Source organism: Tasmannia lanceolata, unplaced genomic scaffold (genome assembly GCF_043159265.1).
Source record: "Tasmannia lanceolata isolate RefF3 unplaced genomic scaffold, GAP_Taslan_0.1 ptg000013l, whole genome shotgun sequence".
NCBI lineage: Eukaryota > Viridiplantae > Streptophyta > Magnoliopsida > Canellales > Winteraceae > Tasmannia > Tasmannia lanceolata.
In genome coordinates, this window is record NW_027518690.1 from 39,401,149 (window position 1) to 39,415,263 (window position 14,115).

Below are 14,115 nucleotides of genomic sequence, written 5' to 3' on the forward strand. Positions count from 1 at the left end.
ATTTTCAAAATCTTATATTTTGCCATATTTTAGTGTTTTTGGAAAATGTTTTCTCAATAGCGTTTGGGAAAAATAAAATGTTTTATTGGAAAGATTTGCTTTTTTTACAGAAGGATGTAGAAGTGTAGTTGAAAAGATAGTCCCGTACTGAATGAGAGAAAGGAACGAGAATGGCTTATAAAGCAGTAAAGAGTTTGAGGGTACTGTTGGTGATAGAAAATAAAAACTACTGTTGCTTCAAGGCGTGATATCACTTTTCTTAAGACAAGATTCGCCCCCACCAGTAGTGTGCAAAGGGGATCCGCGAATTGCCTCCAAGATCCAATGAAGCCTAGTAGGGAAGCCCTACTAATGTTTGATGACGCCTCACACTAGTGGAATCAAACCCGAAATGCCCTTCCGAAATTTCAAGCCTTAGAGAAATTTTCAGATACTGTTTTTGCAGAAGAACAATATCTAGAACAGTAAACAAAAGAAAAATAGTATGTAGAACTACTTGGGGATTTTGAAAGAATGTAGAAGAGAGTTTAAAGTCTGTCAGAATTGCCAATTCGTTTCTGTAATGAAATGACCGAATTTTGCACATTTTATAAACCACCTAGTGTCTTTTCTATGTGAAAAACACCTCTACAGGGCACCTTTCCAGAAGTTTAAAATCTGACAGTTAGATCGCACCCATTTGATATTGAACGGTCCTGATCGATCTTAGAGGTGACTGTTGGTTTGAGTAAAACCTCTCTCCAACCTCGTCATCGTTAGATCAACTATTTATGGTGGGGATCGCACCCCCTTGGCTCTTGACCGTTAGGGGAGGGGACACAACCCATTTGACCACACTCCTTGACCGTTGGAGTATTGGGCCCGCTGGGCCGACCGTTAGGCCCAAGTTAAAGCCCAACCCAATCGAACCATTCTGCACTGGGCTTGATGGGCCTACAAACCATTCAGCCCACCCATCCGACCGTGCGAAGTGCAAAGTGGGCATAAAAAAATGCCAATAAAATGTCACTATGCGCCCTAAAGCCCATTGCTCACGCCGCGCGCGCGCGTGCTCGTGTGCAAACGGTGCGATGCACCGTCCCTCGGGTCCAACCATGGGTTCAACCCAATGTGCAATCAAACAAGTAGTAGAGAAGTGTAATGCTTTATAGCCCTTCTCTTTCCTTTCTCTCATTCGGTACGGGATTATCTTTTCAACTACACTTCTACATCCTTTTGTAAAAAAAGCAAACATTTCCAAGAAAACATTTTCTTTTTCCCAAACGCTATTGAGAAAATATTTTCCAAAAACACTAAAACATGGCAAAATATAAGATTTTTGAAAATTCAAAATCACTAACAATCCCCCACCATTTTCAAAATCAAAGAAATATTTATCACCAGGCTTGGAAATACTATGCATAAATGAAGGTATCTTTCGATTTGAACTTTCACTTAGTGAAAACACATCAAAGTTAACCAGAATTGCATAGTAGACGTATATTTGAACTAGCTATTCTATTTGGTTAACCGGACACGTCTCACACACAAGATTTCACCTCTTTGGGCAATTTCTAAAAAATCGACACATGTATTGGCCTTGTGTCTATATCTTGGTTTCATGAGCGCCATAGAGACTAGTCAGGTCTCATAGGAAGCGGCACCACTCCCACACTCACATAGGTAGGCTTATTAAGAGTGCCCTTGTAACTAAAACACTTCAACACTATGTTATAAGCCTATTAAGAATTTAAATACTTAGCCTTCTCCTTTTAAACATTATATGTACCAAGCACTTTACCTTGGGATGGTAAATAATACATATTATAGTGCTTGCAATCACTCCATATGATGTACTTAGACTCATTGAACTCAAGATTTGATGTTTATTCAAGTGTTGAGTTGATGTTTCATCATTGGTGACTATTGGTTAATGGCTTTAACCCCATCCCTAATGATGTTTTACACACCGGCTCTCTTGCAAAAGCTTTAGTGAATGGATCGGCCAAGTTTTTGCTCGATCTCACAAAATCAATAGTTACTACTCAATTAGTAAGTAACTCTCTTATAGTACTATGTTTAAGTCCTATATGTCTGGACTTATCATTATAATCATGATTATATGCCCTTGATAGTGTGGCCTGACTATCACAGTAGACATAAATCGATGGCATTAGTTTAGGCCATAATGGAATTTCCATTAACAAATTCCGAAGCCATTCCGCCTCTTTATAACATACATGTTTTACATCTATCTACTAAGTCATTTTTATATTTAGGAATTAAGGCTAACTTAACCATATCATTCATTTTCTATCAAAAACAGTCCCTCAACTTCTCTAACAAGAATCACTCTCAACTATAAGATTGTCCAACTCACTTGCCGCCAATAATCTTATACCCAGTAAGATTGCCCTCACGTATGCCAACCGGATTTGTTTCCAGGTTGGCTTAAGGTTAAGGGCTTAGGCAACCGGACCCAAACGACATTCGTCCCATCTCCCTAATTTTATCATTATTTTATTGCAACCTGAACCTGAACCCGAACGCGAACAGACCCCTAACCCAATATCTATATTTGTTTTGTATTTTTTGACCCGGGCCAATAGGAACCCAACCCCACTTGATTTGGAAAATTGAGTTAGACAGATTGTGTTGGGGCCGAGGGATTTAAAGGCAGTATTGGGTTAGGTCTGATCAGTGGCTTATTCGGCGCTATATCACAATTCATTAATTCTCGGGCATAGATGTTCACGAAACCTCCTCAACCTGGGGTTTGGGTCTGGTCGGGTTAGGGTTGAGGTAATGCTAATTTGGGTTGGGTTAGGGTTGGCCACAAGGCCCACAACCCGACCCCCCAAGTTGCACCCCTATTTGCAATGCTAGGAATACAGAAAATCAGGCTTAAGAGAGGGCTCATCCCGACAATGAAGAAGCAAGTCAAAATATGTATGCTGAGAATATGTTTTTTTACTCCTTATGATCATGCCTCTGACATAGGACTCCAATACAAATAGCTACAACGCAACAAGTTTTGATATCTTCAATGGGACGCAAAGGCATAGGAAGTTCTTACCAAGGTACAAGTACATCTCCTTTTCTTTTTTTTTCAAAGTATCCTCGTCCCAATCCCATTTAAAAAGTGTAGGGACTTATGAAAATTCTCTATAAGTAGATAATCTATTTTGAACATTAAATATGATAAATAAATATAAATGAGTAGAGAGTATACAATTTCTATAGTTTTAAATGACTTGTTTATAATATCAAGTGTAATGGAATAGATATTATAAGAATCAACATGATACTAGAGTTGATACTTGATAGACAGTAAAATGTTGAGTAAATGAATTTTTTTTACAAATATCAAAGAATTTACTCTCCACTATTCTAATGAGAGGAAGTCTAAACTGAAGGGAGCCCTTGCAAAAAAGAGGTGAAAGGGCTCCGATAGGAGAGCCCTTTCACCTATTTTTTGCAAGGGTTCCCTTCAGTCTAGAATTACTAAAGTGAGGAGTGAAATTATTAAAAAAAGGGGTTTCAGATATAATTTCTCTTACTACTATAGTTGCTCTATCTTATACTAAAACCACAGCTTACATGAAAAACAGAAAATTCGTACTTAGACAAAGTTCCCTATGGAATTACTCTATCTTTAAGTTATAGACCAATTTTATTTCCTATTTGAGTGATTACATTGTTCACTTCTCCATTATTCTTCGTATATTTATACCAAATAAAGGCAAAATCCAGTAGATTGGAATTTTGAAATTGCTGTCCAAGGCATGAATTCATGTACAAAAAAGTCTTTCACATAATCTTCACAGTTGAAAAGTTTGAGACATGAAATCTGTACTATGTCCTTCTTTTACAAGGAAAAAAACAAAGAAAAGAAAATGCGGGCAGGTTTGCCCGCTGCCCAGAATTTTGTTTTCAAAACTATCTTTTAGGCTCTGTTCACTTGCGTTCCCGGGAGACCAAATCCAGGGAAAACACCTCTTTTTTTCCCGAGAAAGCTAAAATAGCGGTGTTCACTTGCCTTCCCGGGAAAATAGCAATGGTTAGGTGGATATTGAAAAAAATGACGTGGAAATTGATAAAATGACATGGAGGGAAAGATTTTCTCACCAGAGTGGGAAACGAAATCCCAATAAAATTGCGCGATTCGGTTTCCCGGGAAACTAAAAGTCGTTCGGTGAGGAGTAAAAACGGTAGATGAAATAGTAAAGTGGGTTGTTCAAAGTAAAGAGGTTCTTGTAAAAAGAAACCCTAAATAGTCTTCTTCCTCCCTTCTTCGTCCGTCCATGGCAGCCATCTGAAATTTCGTCTTCATCAAACGGACGGCAAGGTTGGCTTTCCAGGTATGTTTCTCTCCTCTTATCTTCATTTCTATTTTGTTTTGTTTTTTTGGGTTTTTCCTTCTTCTTATTCCCCTCTATTACAGTGAAGTTTTTTTTGGGTTTTTTGGCTTTCCAGGCAAGCTTGCCATTTTTTTTGGTTTTGAAGCTGTTATTGACATTTTTTTTCCATTTTTGGTCGAATTTGTTTGTTGGATTTTTTGGACCATTTTTTGCAGAAACGCGTGGGTAGTAACCTTTTTTTTTTTTTCTGAAGTAATGTTACATGAAGAATGTGGTGGGAAGAATTTTCTTTTGGGATGGTTCTATGAATCTGGGGATTTTGGAATATGAAACTGTAGAAATATCGAAACTCCTGGGGATTTTGGGCATGAAAGTGGGTATCATGAAGAATGAGGGCATTTTTGCAGAAACTCTTGGAATGAAATTGGGTCTTCATTTTTTCTGCTTTAAAAGCAGTTGCAAATCTTCGTTCGTTACAAACACACAACACAAACATGTTATAGTTTCTCCATGCCCAAAAAAGAAGAGAAGAGAAAATAAAATAGAATAGCAGAAAAAACAGAGGCACTGCTGTTATATTCCTCCCATTCTCTTTCTAACCATTCTTTGTTCCCTGCAACAACATCTGTCTCTCTCTCTAGAAAAAAAAAAGAGGAGAAAAAGCCCACTGCTTTGAGCTTCTGGTTATGGGTTTAGAACCAGCCATGTGCAACAGTGGAAAATCTCTGCTGCTATAGATATTTTTTAATTTTGCATAGATAGTTTTAATTTCTAGGGAATGTCATGCTTGTGGAGCATAGATAGTTACCAAATTACCTTACTATGTAGGGCATGTTTGGCAGCCATAAAAAGATATTACTACATTTTTTTCCTAATTTTTTTCCTAATTGGAAGTACAAATTCCTCCTAGTTCAGATCAAGTCCAGAAGAATTTCATCATATTTGCCTTCACATTTCAGAAGCTAATGAAGGCTTGAATTGAGCTTTCCAGTTTTGCTATATTTCTGCTTTGTGAGAGTTGATTATCTCTTTTCATCCTGGTTACTGTCTCTCTTTCATAAGAACAGTCTTGACTGATCTAAATTGGTCTGGATTTAAAGGGCTTACTGTAGGAACTTTATGATTGGGAAGTACAACCAAGAAGCTTGTTTTGAATAAATTATTGCGTGGTAACAAGAGGAACCGACAGTTCTTATTTACTGGTTGGTTCTGAACCACTCATGGTGGTGTAAGCTAGTCGAAGCTACTCTTGAAGTGCGGTAAGCTTATGAGTTACAATAAATTTGGGATATGTTTTGCTTTCATCTCCTCATTCTGATTTTTTTATATGGATTTTTTTCTTTCATTCTTTTTTTTCTCATGAGCTTTTCTATTGTTTTAGTTTCAGTTTTCGGTTTATTTTCTGATATTAGATGTTTTTAAAAAAATCTGTATTTAATTTTGCCTCTAATTTATCATATTTTCTCATGCTGCATTTCTGAGGAATGAACATGTCTTGCCAGAAATGCAGCACAGATCTAGTTCATGCTTCAGTTAGATGAATCCTTCTAAGGTTTATATCTCTTTTGTTAATGGTTGTATGTGGGGAATTCTGGTCATATTGCTGGTATTATGTGTTTAAGAGCTGACCAAATTCTGGTCAAAAAATATTGTTCTTATAAAATAGAAGTGCCAAAAAATATTGTTCTTATAAAATAGAAGTGCCAAAAAATATTGTTCTTATAAAATAGAAGTGCCAATCCTGCTGAGGAATCACCATGCTTTCGATCGAAGTAACTCAGCTCCAGTGGTTGTATTTACTTTTCTTTTCTTTTTTTAATTCTATACATTATTTAGGTATCCATTATGAAAATTATCTATTTGAGGATATTACTCTGTTTTAAATACAAGATTTTGTACTAGTGTCCTGTTTCTTACTTCTGATGCATTGGATTTCTTCTAATACTTAGTTTGCATGTACAACACCCAGTTGTAGACCTTTGATGCCCGAACAATTCCCCTCATTACCAATATAACTGTAAAAGCAATTGTATGTAATGGCTAACCAAAAGATGTCTTTTCATGACAATTAGCAAGTTCTGTACCAAAGAAGTATTTCAAATCACCCAAGATTGCGACGGTCTAGGTTGTAATTCAAAGAAGTATTTCAAATTACCAAAGAAGTAATTTACAGTGTATTTCAAAATACCATGTTGTAAATTAAAGTGTACTAATTGTGGCTATATTTGATATTCTCCTACTGGATGTTTATGTCAAGTGGTGTTTATCTACTTTCCGCTTCGAGATGCATCCAAACTAGGGGTGCAACTCGGTTTGATTTTTCAGAATTCAGGTTGAGCTTTTACCATAAAATGGAGTCGGGTTCGAGTTGATTCAAATTCCCTTTTTAGCAAAAGCTCAACCCAACCTGGCCCAATTTGCACCCCTAATCCAAACCACTTTCAAATGAATTTTTTTTGTTCCAGGAGGAGCAAGTGGAATTGGTGCAGAGACATGTTATTATTGCTGCAAGGAACATTGAGGCTGCAAACGATACGAAACAATTCATTGTGAATGGAAACAAAGCTGCTCGTGTGGATGTATTGAAACTTGATCTTAGCTCGTTAAAATCTGTCAGGGCATTTGTTGCTGAGTTTAATGCTCTTGATATCCCTCTTAACATCTTAATGTAATCTCTCTCTCTCTCTCTCTCTCTCTCTCTCACACACACACACACACACACACTATTTACACCCATCTGAATGTAAAAAATGGAGCCTTGGGAATGTAAATATCATATGGGTGTAAAACAAAATTTCAAAGGTTTGACCCATTTATGTTGTAATCCAAATGAGAACATGTATCTTACAAAAATGATTAAAATGTTTAAAATGATTTCTTATGTTTAGGTTTCCCACCAATGTTTAATTGGCAAGTGAACAGGCGTGGGAAACCATTTCCTGCACAATTTCCCGGGATTTCCTGCGCAAGTGAACAGGTGTGGGAAACCTTTTCCTTCACAGTTTCTCGGGATTTCTTTTCCTTTTGCCACGTCAGATTCTCGGGAAACCTTTTCTTTTCCTTTCCCGGGAAAACAAGTGAACAGAGCCTTATAGAATTACTATATTCTCCTTATCTTACTGAAAATGACAGACATGGCCCCTACATTACCTATTAAGTAGGGCTGGCAATTTCACCCGGAAAAGTGGGGATCCGCCCCGCCCCGCTTGGCTTGGGGAGGGGATTCCCCGATTTGAGTGGGGAAGATGTATTTTTTTAAGTGTTTTTTTTTGTTGAGAAAACTACTAGAAACCCCTTGGATCAAAACATATCTACAAGATTCCCCCAAAATTTGCATAATTTCCATTAGTACAGTTTTGTCCCTGAAATAGCTTTTTATGTTTTTTTTTACCCATAATCCATTGGGCATTGTTCATTATATTAGTATATTACCCTTAGAAATCCCTAAAATCTCTCCATCGAACCATCACTGTAAGGCAACATTAAATTCTTTGAAAATCTCCCTCCCCCAAATAAAGGTAACATCTCTCTGATGAGTGATGAGATTTTATATGGTGTGCACTCGTATAGTCCATTATTTTTCAAAAAGCAATGTATGGGCTACACCATAGGATGATCCAAACCGTCCATTTGATAGGCTACAATTTAAAAGTACTTTACAGGCCACACCATAGATCATCCAAACCGTCCATTTGATGGGCCACAACGTAAATAGATTGCGGCCCAAAAATCATTTCCATAGGATAATTGCAACCCTCCGATCTATAGAAGGTACCATAATATGCAATTCCTCTATAGATCAGAGGGTTGGGATTATCCTATGGAAATGATTTTTGGGCCACAACCTATTTACGTTGTAGCCCATCAAATGGACAGTTTGGATTATCCTACAATGTGCCCATCAAGTGGAAGGTTTGGATCATCCTATGCCTATGGTAGTATGGTGTGCCCATCAAATGGACGGTTTGGATCTTCCTATCGTGTGGCACGTATAGTACTTTTTGGCAAGTGGGATTGGGAATTAGGGATCTGCTAGGGACTATTGATCAATTAAATGAATCTGAGAGCAACCACCTTTGTCCCCATGTTATTAAAGTGAATAAGACAAAATCTTAGCCTATGTGGGTTGTGTGGCTACTCTCACATGCAACAGCCAAGCCGCAACATGTCTGAAGTGATTGTCCCCGAAGATGCGGGGCGAGGAAGGGGAGGGGATGGGGATTAGATATTCCCCGTGGGGAGGGGAGGGGGATTCCCCACCATCCCCACAGTGGGGAGGGGAAGGGGAGGGGGAAAATTCCCCGCAGAGGGGAAGGAGTAGGGGACCCTAACATCCGGCCCCGACCCGCCCCGTTGCCAGCCCTACTATTAAGGAGAGTTTTAGAACACTGATTTTTTTTTAATTTTTTTTTTGTGAAAGATATATAAAGAATTGGAATAAATGAAATAAGAACCGGGGGATCAACCTGACGATCAAGATGATCAATCTTCAACCTGAGAATACAAAGAAAAGTGTAAAGTACACCAAATCTCAAATCAAAGGGGGAGGAAATCAACATTTCCAAAGCCGGCCTAGAGGCTTGCTCCATCCCTTGCTAGCCTATCTGCCTCACCGTTCACTAATCTTCATACATGATGGAAAGAGATGGAGGATCCCTCTACTCCATCCAATATTCACCAATCCAACGTGCAAATCGCCTAGGATGCGGAATAGTCCCCTTCAACCATGTTATCATGTTCAGCGAATCCCCTTCCAATATTACCTGATTCCAACAGCTTAAGCTTTTGGAGAAGTTGGTGAGTTAACTTGGTACCAAAGGTCTCGAGTTCAAACCTCCTCGATAGCAAAAATCCACATGCGATGGTCTGCCCAAAGTGGGACCTCATGTGCCACGTGTTTGCCAAGTGGGTCACACATGCGGGGGAGTGTTAAAATATAAAAGATAAATAATGCCTTTCTCCAACAACTTAAGCTTTTGGAGAAGTTGGTAAGTTAACAACTATTACCTGATTGAGTATGTTTTCATCAATCAACCTAATTCCTTGACAAATAGCACTTATCCCCACATCACTTGAGTCTGCAATCCCAATGGGGCCTGAGAATAGCCTGAGAATGCCTAGCGAATGCGTGGACACTGATTAGCTTCAAATTGTTAGAAATTTGAATGCCCATCTTTAGATAGTCGATTTGTGCTTCAAAATCATGGCAACTTGATCCATTAATCGACACATTTGTGTTTACTCAACTCTTAGAAATTTGACTTGCCCTTTCTGGATTGCAAGAAAAACATTTTTAACCGAAAATTTTATCCTAGGAATATTTTTTCTTTCCACATTTTTTTTGAACCGATTTTTCTTTCTATAATTTAGAGGGAAATGATATGATTGTGGTTAATATAGAGGGATATTATCATAAATTGAAGGTCTTTCTATGTAAAAAATTGAATAGGGTTGGTTCAAGTTTTTCACATTGTGTTGAAAAACTAGGAAACTTTAGAAGTATTTTTCCTTTCCAAACTTTTTCAGAAAATTCCTGCAATCCAAATTGGCCCCAAGGATATTTTTTCTTTTCCTTAAACAAACTTATTTGTATATACATAATTTTCCTATTCAAATCAATAAAAGGTTCCTTGGAAGAAAAAAGGCAAGATTTTTTGGAAAATTTGTTTATTGACAGTCTGGTGGTCCATTTGGAAATAGCGTAATGAGAGAATCTTTAATGGGAAGGCAAAATCTTCCTATGGTCTATATTTGAAGATTATTGCTCTGGCTATTCACTGGGCGAAAAGTTCGCATCTCTTATGTACGGTTTCTGCCTATGATTTGTGGGAGGGTTGGCAAATCATATGCAATGAGGCGTCTTCCAAATCTAAGGTGATTCAAAATTGGGCTCTTCCTCCCGTGGGTTTCTTCAAGCTTAATTTTGATGGTGCTTCTTTTGGGATCCGGGTGCAGCTGGAATTGGTGGTCTTCTTAGGAATGATAGAGGTGAAGTGGTTTGGGCTTTTTCCGGTTCAATCAGTATAAGCGATTCTTCTGAAGCAGAAGTAAAAGCGGCTTATTCTGGAATATTACATTTAGATAAACTCATCCTGGACAAGGTGATAGTAGAAGGGGACTCGGCAAATGTGGTGAAGTGGCTTTCGGGTTTTGCTCCGCCGCCGTGGAGATTCCTCAGTCTTATGGATATTCGGATTATGTTTCTGATTTGGCTGCAGTTTTCTCACATATTCGGAGATCGACAGATGGCGAATCTGATTCCCTTGCCAAATATGGGGTTAGCAGGACTAGTTTAGAGTGGTTTGATTATCTCCCTCCGTAAATTGTATTTTCTTTTTCCTTTTCTTTATATTTTGTGAACCTTCTAGGTTCATTCCTTCAATATATTAATATTTCAAAAACAAAAAATTCATTATAATTGATAAAGTTGGATTTTTTGGCAAAACATATTGTGTTCCTTATTTCTACTTTTTTGGACCCTCATATAATATTTATTTTTTAGGAAGGCAATATTTATTAATAAAGAGATGGATTACAAACACACATAAAAAGAATTGTTAGAGGTTTCTGATTTGGCAAGACGATCGGTCAAATTGTTGGCACTTTTAGAAATGAGTGCACAAAGGGATAATCCTATACGAATACAAGTTTTTGATTTCATTGGCTAGCCTCCACTGACCATTGCTACCTCCTTTAGCCCACAACATCATGTTAGAGGACTTGCTTTCTACTTCCAATCTACCTTCCATTTGATTAAGAATGATGCTCAAGTGCTGATTGAGAGCGCCGACCTTGGCTTTTGAGGAATCCGTATAATCAATTGGTCTAGCAAAAGAGAAGATGATGTCACCTACAGAGTTCCTAAAATGCATCAAATTCCTTTCAACATTGACTTTGATGACATTCATTGGGGGAAGATTTCATCTTGCTACCACTGTAGCTTATAGGGCCGGAGCCAATCTAGCATCAACCCCCAGTTTCTTATGATGTCCACAGAATAGCCCAAGGGCCCCTTGATGTAAATCTGATTCCATCTAGAGATGTAATTTTTATCATTGAAAATATAAGAATTCCTCTCCGTCCAAATGATCTAGAAGACCACAAAAGGAGTGATTAGCCAAAGAACCATACCAAGAAAGAGGCAAAGCTAGTCATCTTCCATCTCCAAATCAACTCTTGAGTCAGAGTTAGGAAACACCTATTTAGTCCATAGCACCCTACAACATTTCCTTATTTCTACTAGCTAGGGAAGCATGGTCTAAGTTTGAGGCCTTAGAGTTGGGAATGGGATTACCCTTTGGCATGGGCCCGGGTATCATTTTTCTGTGGGACCCATGTGACATTGGGCATGAGACCACGAAAGTCACTCATGATGGTCCACCAGATCAATAGTCTCCCAATCACTATGTTGGGGCGCCACGTGCATCATGGAGCCCACATGAGAAAAATATCAGGAAAATGGTGCTGTTCTTTAGTCATTTACAAAGCAACGACATTCATTGCATTTTATTTTAGGGGTGAAAATGGAAAATCATGTTATATATTACCTTCATGTTTTACCCCATAGTTTTCACTGCCTCCTTCACTGCAACCACTGTTAACCTCCTAGCTAGCATTTTCTCGAAAGCCCTAAAACTAAAAGTCTCTCTCTCTCTCTCTCTCTCTCTCTCTCTCTCTTCTGTCTGGAATTTAGTTGCTCTCCTATATTTGGCAAGAAACCCATCACCCTTTCATCATTCTTAGAAGAGAGAAATCCACCAAGATGAATACCTTTCAAGGTTTCTAGTGTAATCATCACCACAAACAAGTAAACCCAGAAACCCCAAGAAAGGAGGGATATCTCCACCACTTCCAACATCAAAACCCTTGCGCGCTCTCTCTCTCTCTCTCTCTCTCTCAAAGAAAATCTGCTAAAAAGCCAGGTCCTTGGTGAGTTTCATCTTCATTCTAAACCATAGCCTTTTGGAGAGTTCTAGATTCATCAAAATCAACAGTTGGAAAAAGACCCATCAAGAAGACTAAATCAAGACCACATGACTGATCTCTACAACTGAAGTGCATTCAAAACCTGGTTTTATTCTCTCTCTCTCTCTCTCTCTCTCTCTCTCTCTCTCTCTCTCTCTCTCTCTCTCGCTCGCTCGCAAACAACAAAGCAAATCTGCCAAAAAACACATCTCTTTGAGAGTTTCATCTTTATTCAGGACATCAGCTTTGTGGGTAGTCTAGTCTTCATCAAATCACCAGCAGGAAAAAGACCTACCCATAAACAACAACAAAAAGGGAGAGGAAGAAGAACAGGTGACCGATCTCTTCAACTCAAGTACTTCAAAATCTGGTCTGCTCTCTCTCTCTCTCTCTCTCTCTCTATTGTTTAACAAAATTTGTCTTTACCCTTGACCAAGAAAAGCAAAGAAGAGTAAACCCAAGAACAACAACAACAAGAAGAAATCCCCTACCTACCAAAAAAAAAAAACAAGAAATCCCCAACCAGAAGACTATCTTAGAAGACAAAGATCATCAAATCATTACCAAAACAAAGACCCTAACATCATTTGGCAATGGACTCAATTCCAGTAGTCACAGACAGTTCCAACTCCGAAACCCCCGGCAGCTCCGCGGCAAGCTCCTCCTCTCCCCCCACCCCAAGCCGATACGAATCTCAAAAGCGCCGCGACTGGAACACCTTCGGCCAATACCTCAAGAACCACCGCCCCCCTCTCTCCCTCTCCCGCTGCAGCGGCGCTCACGTCCTCGAATTCCTACGATACCTCGACCAATTTGGCAAAACCAAAGTCCACACCCAAATCTGCCCCTTCTTCGGCAACCCTAACCCACCTGCACCGTGCCCGTGCCCTCTCCGCCAGGCCTGGGGGAGCCTTGATGCACTCATTGGCCGCCTTCGTGCAGCCTTCGAAGAGAATGGAGGGAGACCCGAGGCCAATCCGTTTGGTGCACGACCGGTGAGACTCTACTTGCGAGAGGTCCGCGAAATGCAGGCTAAGGCTAGAGGGATCAGCTATGAGAAGAAGAAGCGGAATCGCCCCCAACAAACACTTCAGATGCCTCCACCGCCGCCTCCAGGAGGTGCAAGTTAGGGTTCCACTATTGGGTTATCAACAATTTAGAATTTTAGATTGTTTGATGAAGGTCAATTCTATATTTTCTGAATCTCTTAAGTTCTTAGTTTATGAAATAGCTATCTGGGTACTTTTAAATATCTATGTTAAACTGCATAGGTAGATCTTTCTGTAGTTCTAGCTAGTTTAAGCAGTTCTTCCATGTGATTTGGTTTACTTTGATGGGGAGGATTTTAAGATTTGTAGCTACCTCTTTTTTTCCATTAATGTCAGTAACAGTAGTAGAAGCAATAGTCATAGTAACAGTTGAGTTATAGTAGAATGAGGAAATGATGATGATGATGATTATGATGATGATGAAATGGTAGTGCACTAGGGTTACAGTACAAGTGAATTTTATGCTTAGTTTTTACGAGATCAATGAAGAATTGAACAATTCATGGCTTAGGCAAATGTACTCCAAATCTCATATATACCAAGTAATAGATTTCCAAATGATTGTTCATTCTTTCTTTCATTTTCTTAATTTTCATTCTTTGGCAAAAGGCACTTTATTTACTATCAAAGGATGGAGAAAACAAAGTCTGGAGTTATATATATATATATATATATATAGTTCTTCATATGTGTGTATGTGGTGTTATCTATCATATTTATGGCTGACCTTTCTTCACCTTTTACTTTGTTTTGCTACTTCA

The 14,115-nt window shown here is 38.7% G+C and overlaps 1 protein-coding gene and 1 long non-coding RNA gene across 5 annotated transcripts; both read left to right on the forward strand.

The window, feature by feature from the left end:
* The first annotated feature begins 3,927 nt into the window (after window positions 1–3,927).
* Window positions 3,928–6,978, forward strand: LOC143890084 (uncharacterized). Its single transcript, XR_013255111.1, has 2 exons — window positions 3,928–4,340; window positions 6,806–6,978. It is a non-coding gene; the product is annotated as an uncharacterized LOC143890084 (long non-coding RNA).
* Window positions 6,979–12,004: 5,026 nt separating this feature from the next.
* On the forward strand, window positions 12,005–13,708 carry LOC143891441 (protein LIGHT-DEPENDENT SHORT HYPOCOTYLS 4-like). Of its 4 annotated transcripts, none has more exons than XM_077396012.1 (3): window positions 12,005–12,411; window positions 12,542–12,675; window positions 12,748–13,708. In XM_077396012.1, exon 3 carries the CDS (start codon window positions 12,899–12,901, stop codon window positions 13,433–13,435), a length of 537 nt encoding a protein of 178 aa, XP_077252127.1. In that variant the 5' UTR covers window positions 12,005–12,411; window positions 12,542–12,675; window positions 12,748–12,898; the 3' UTR covers window positions 13,436–13,708. The 4 variants fall into 4 exon arrangements, with proteins under 4 accessions (XP_077252127.1, XP_077252129.1, XP_077252126.1 ...); XM_077396014.1 differs by having other exon boundaries at window positions 12,542–12,638; XM_077396011.1 differs by having other exon boundaries at window positions 12,005–12,675.
* The last annotated feature ends 407 nt before the right edge of the window (window positions 13,709–14,115 follow it).

Excerpts from the sequence above, each read along its gene's own strand:
- LOC143891441 (XM_077396011.1), top strand. The coding sequence starts at position 12,899 with ATGGACTCAATTCCAGTAGTCACAGACAGTTCCAACTCCGAAACCCCC.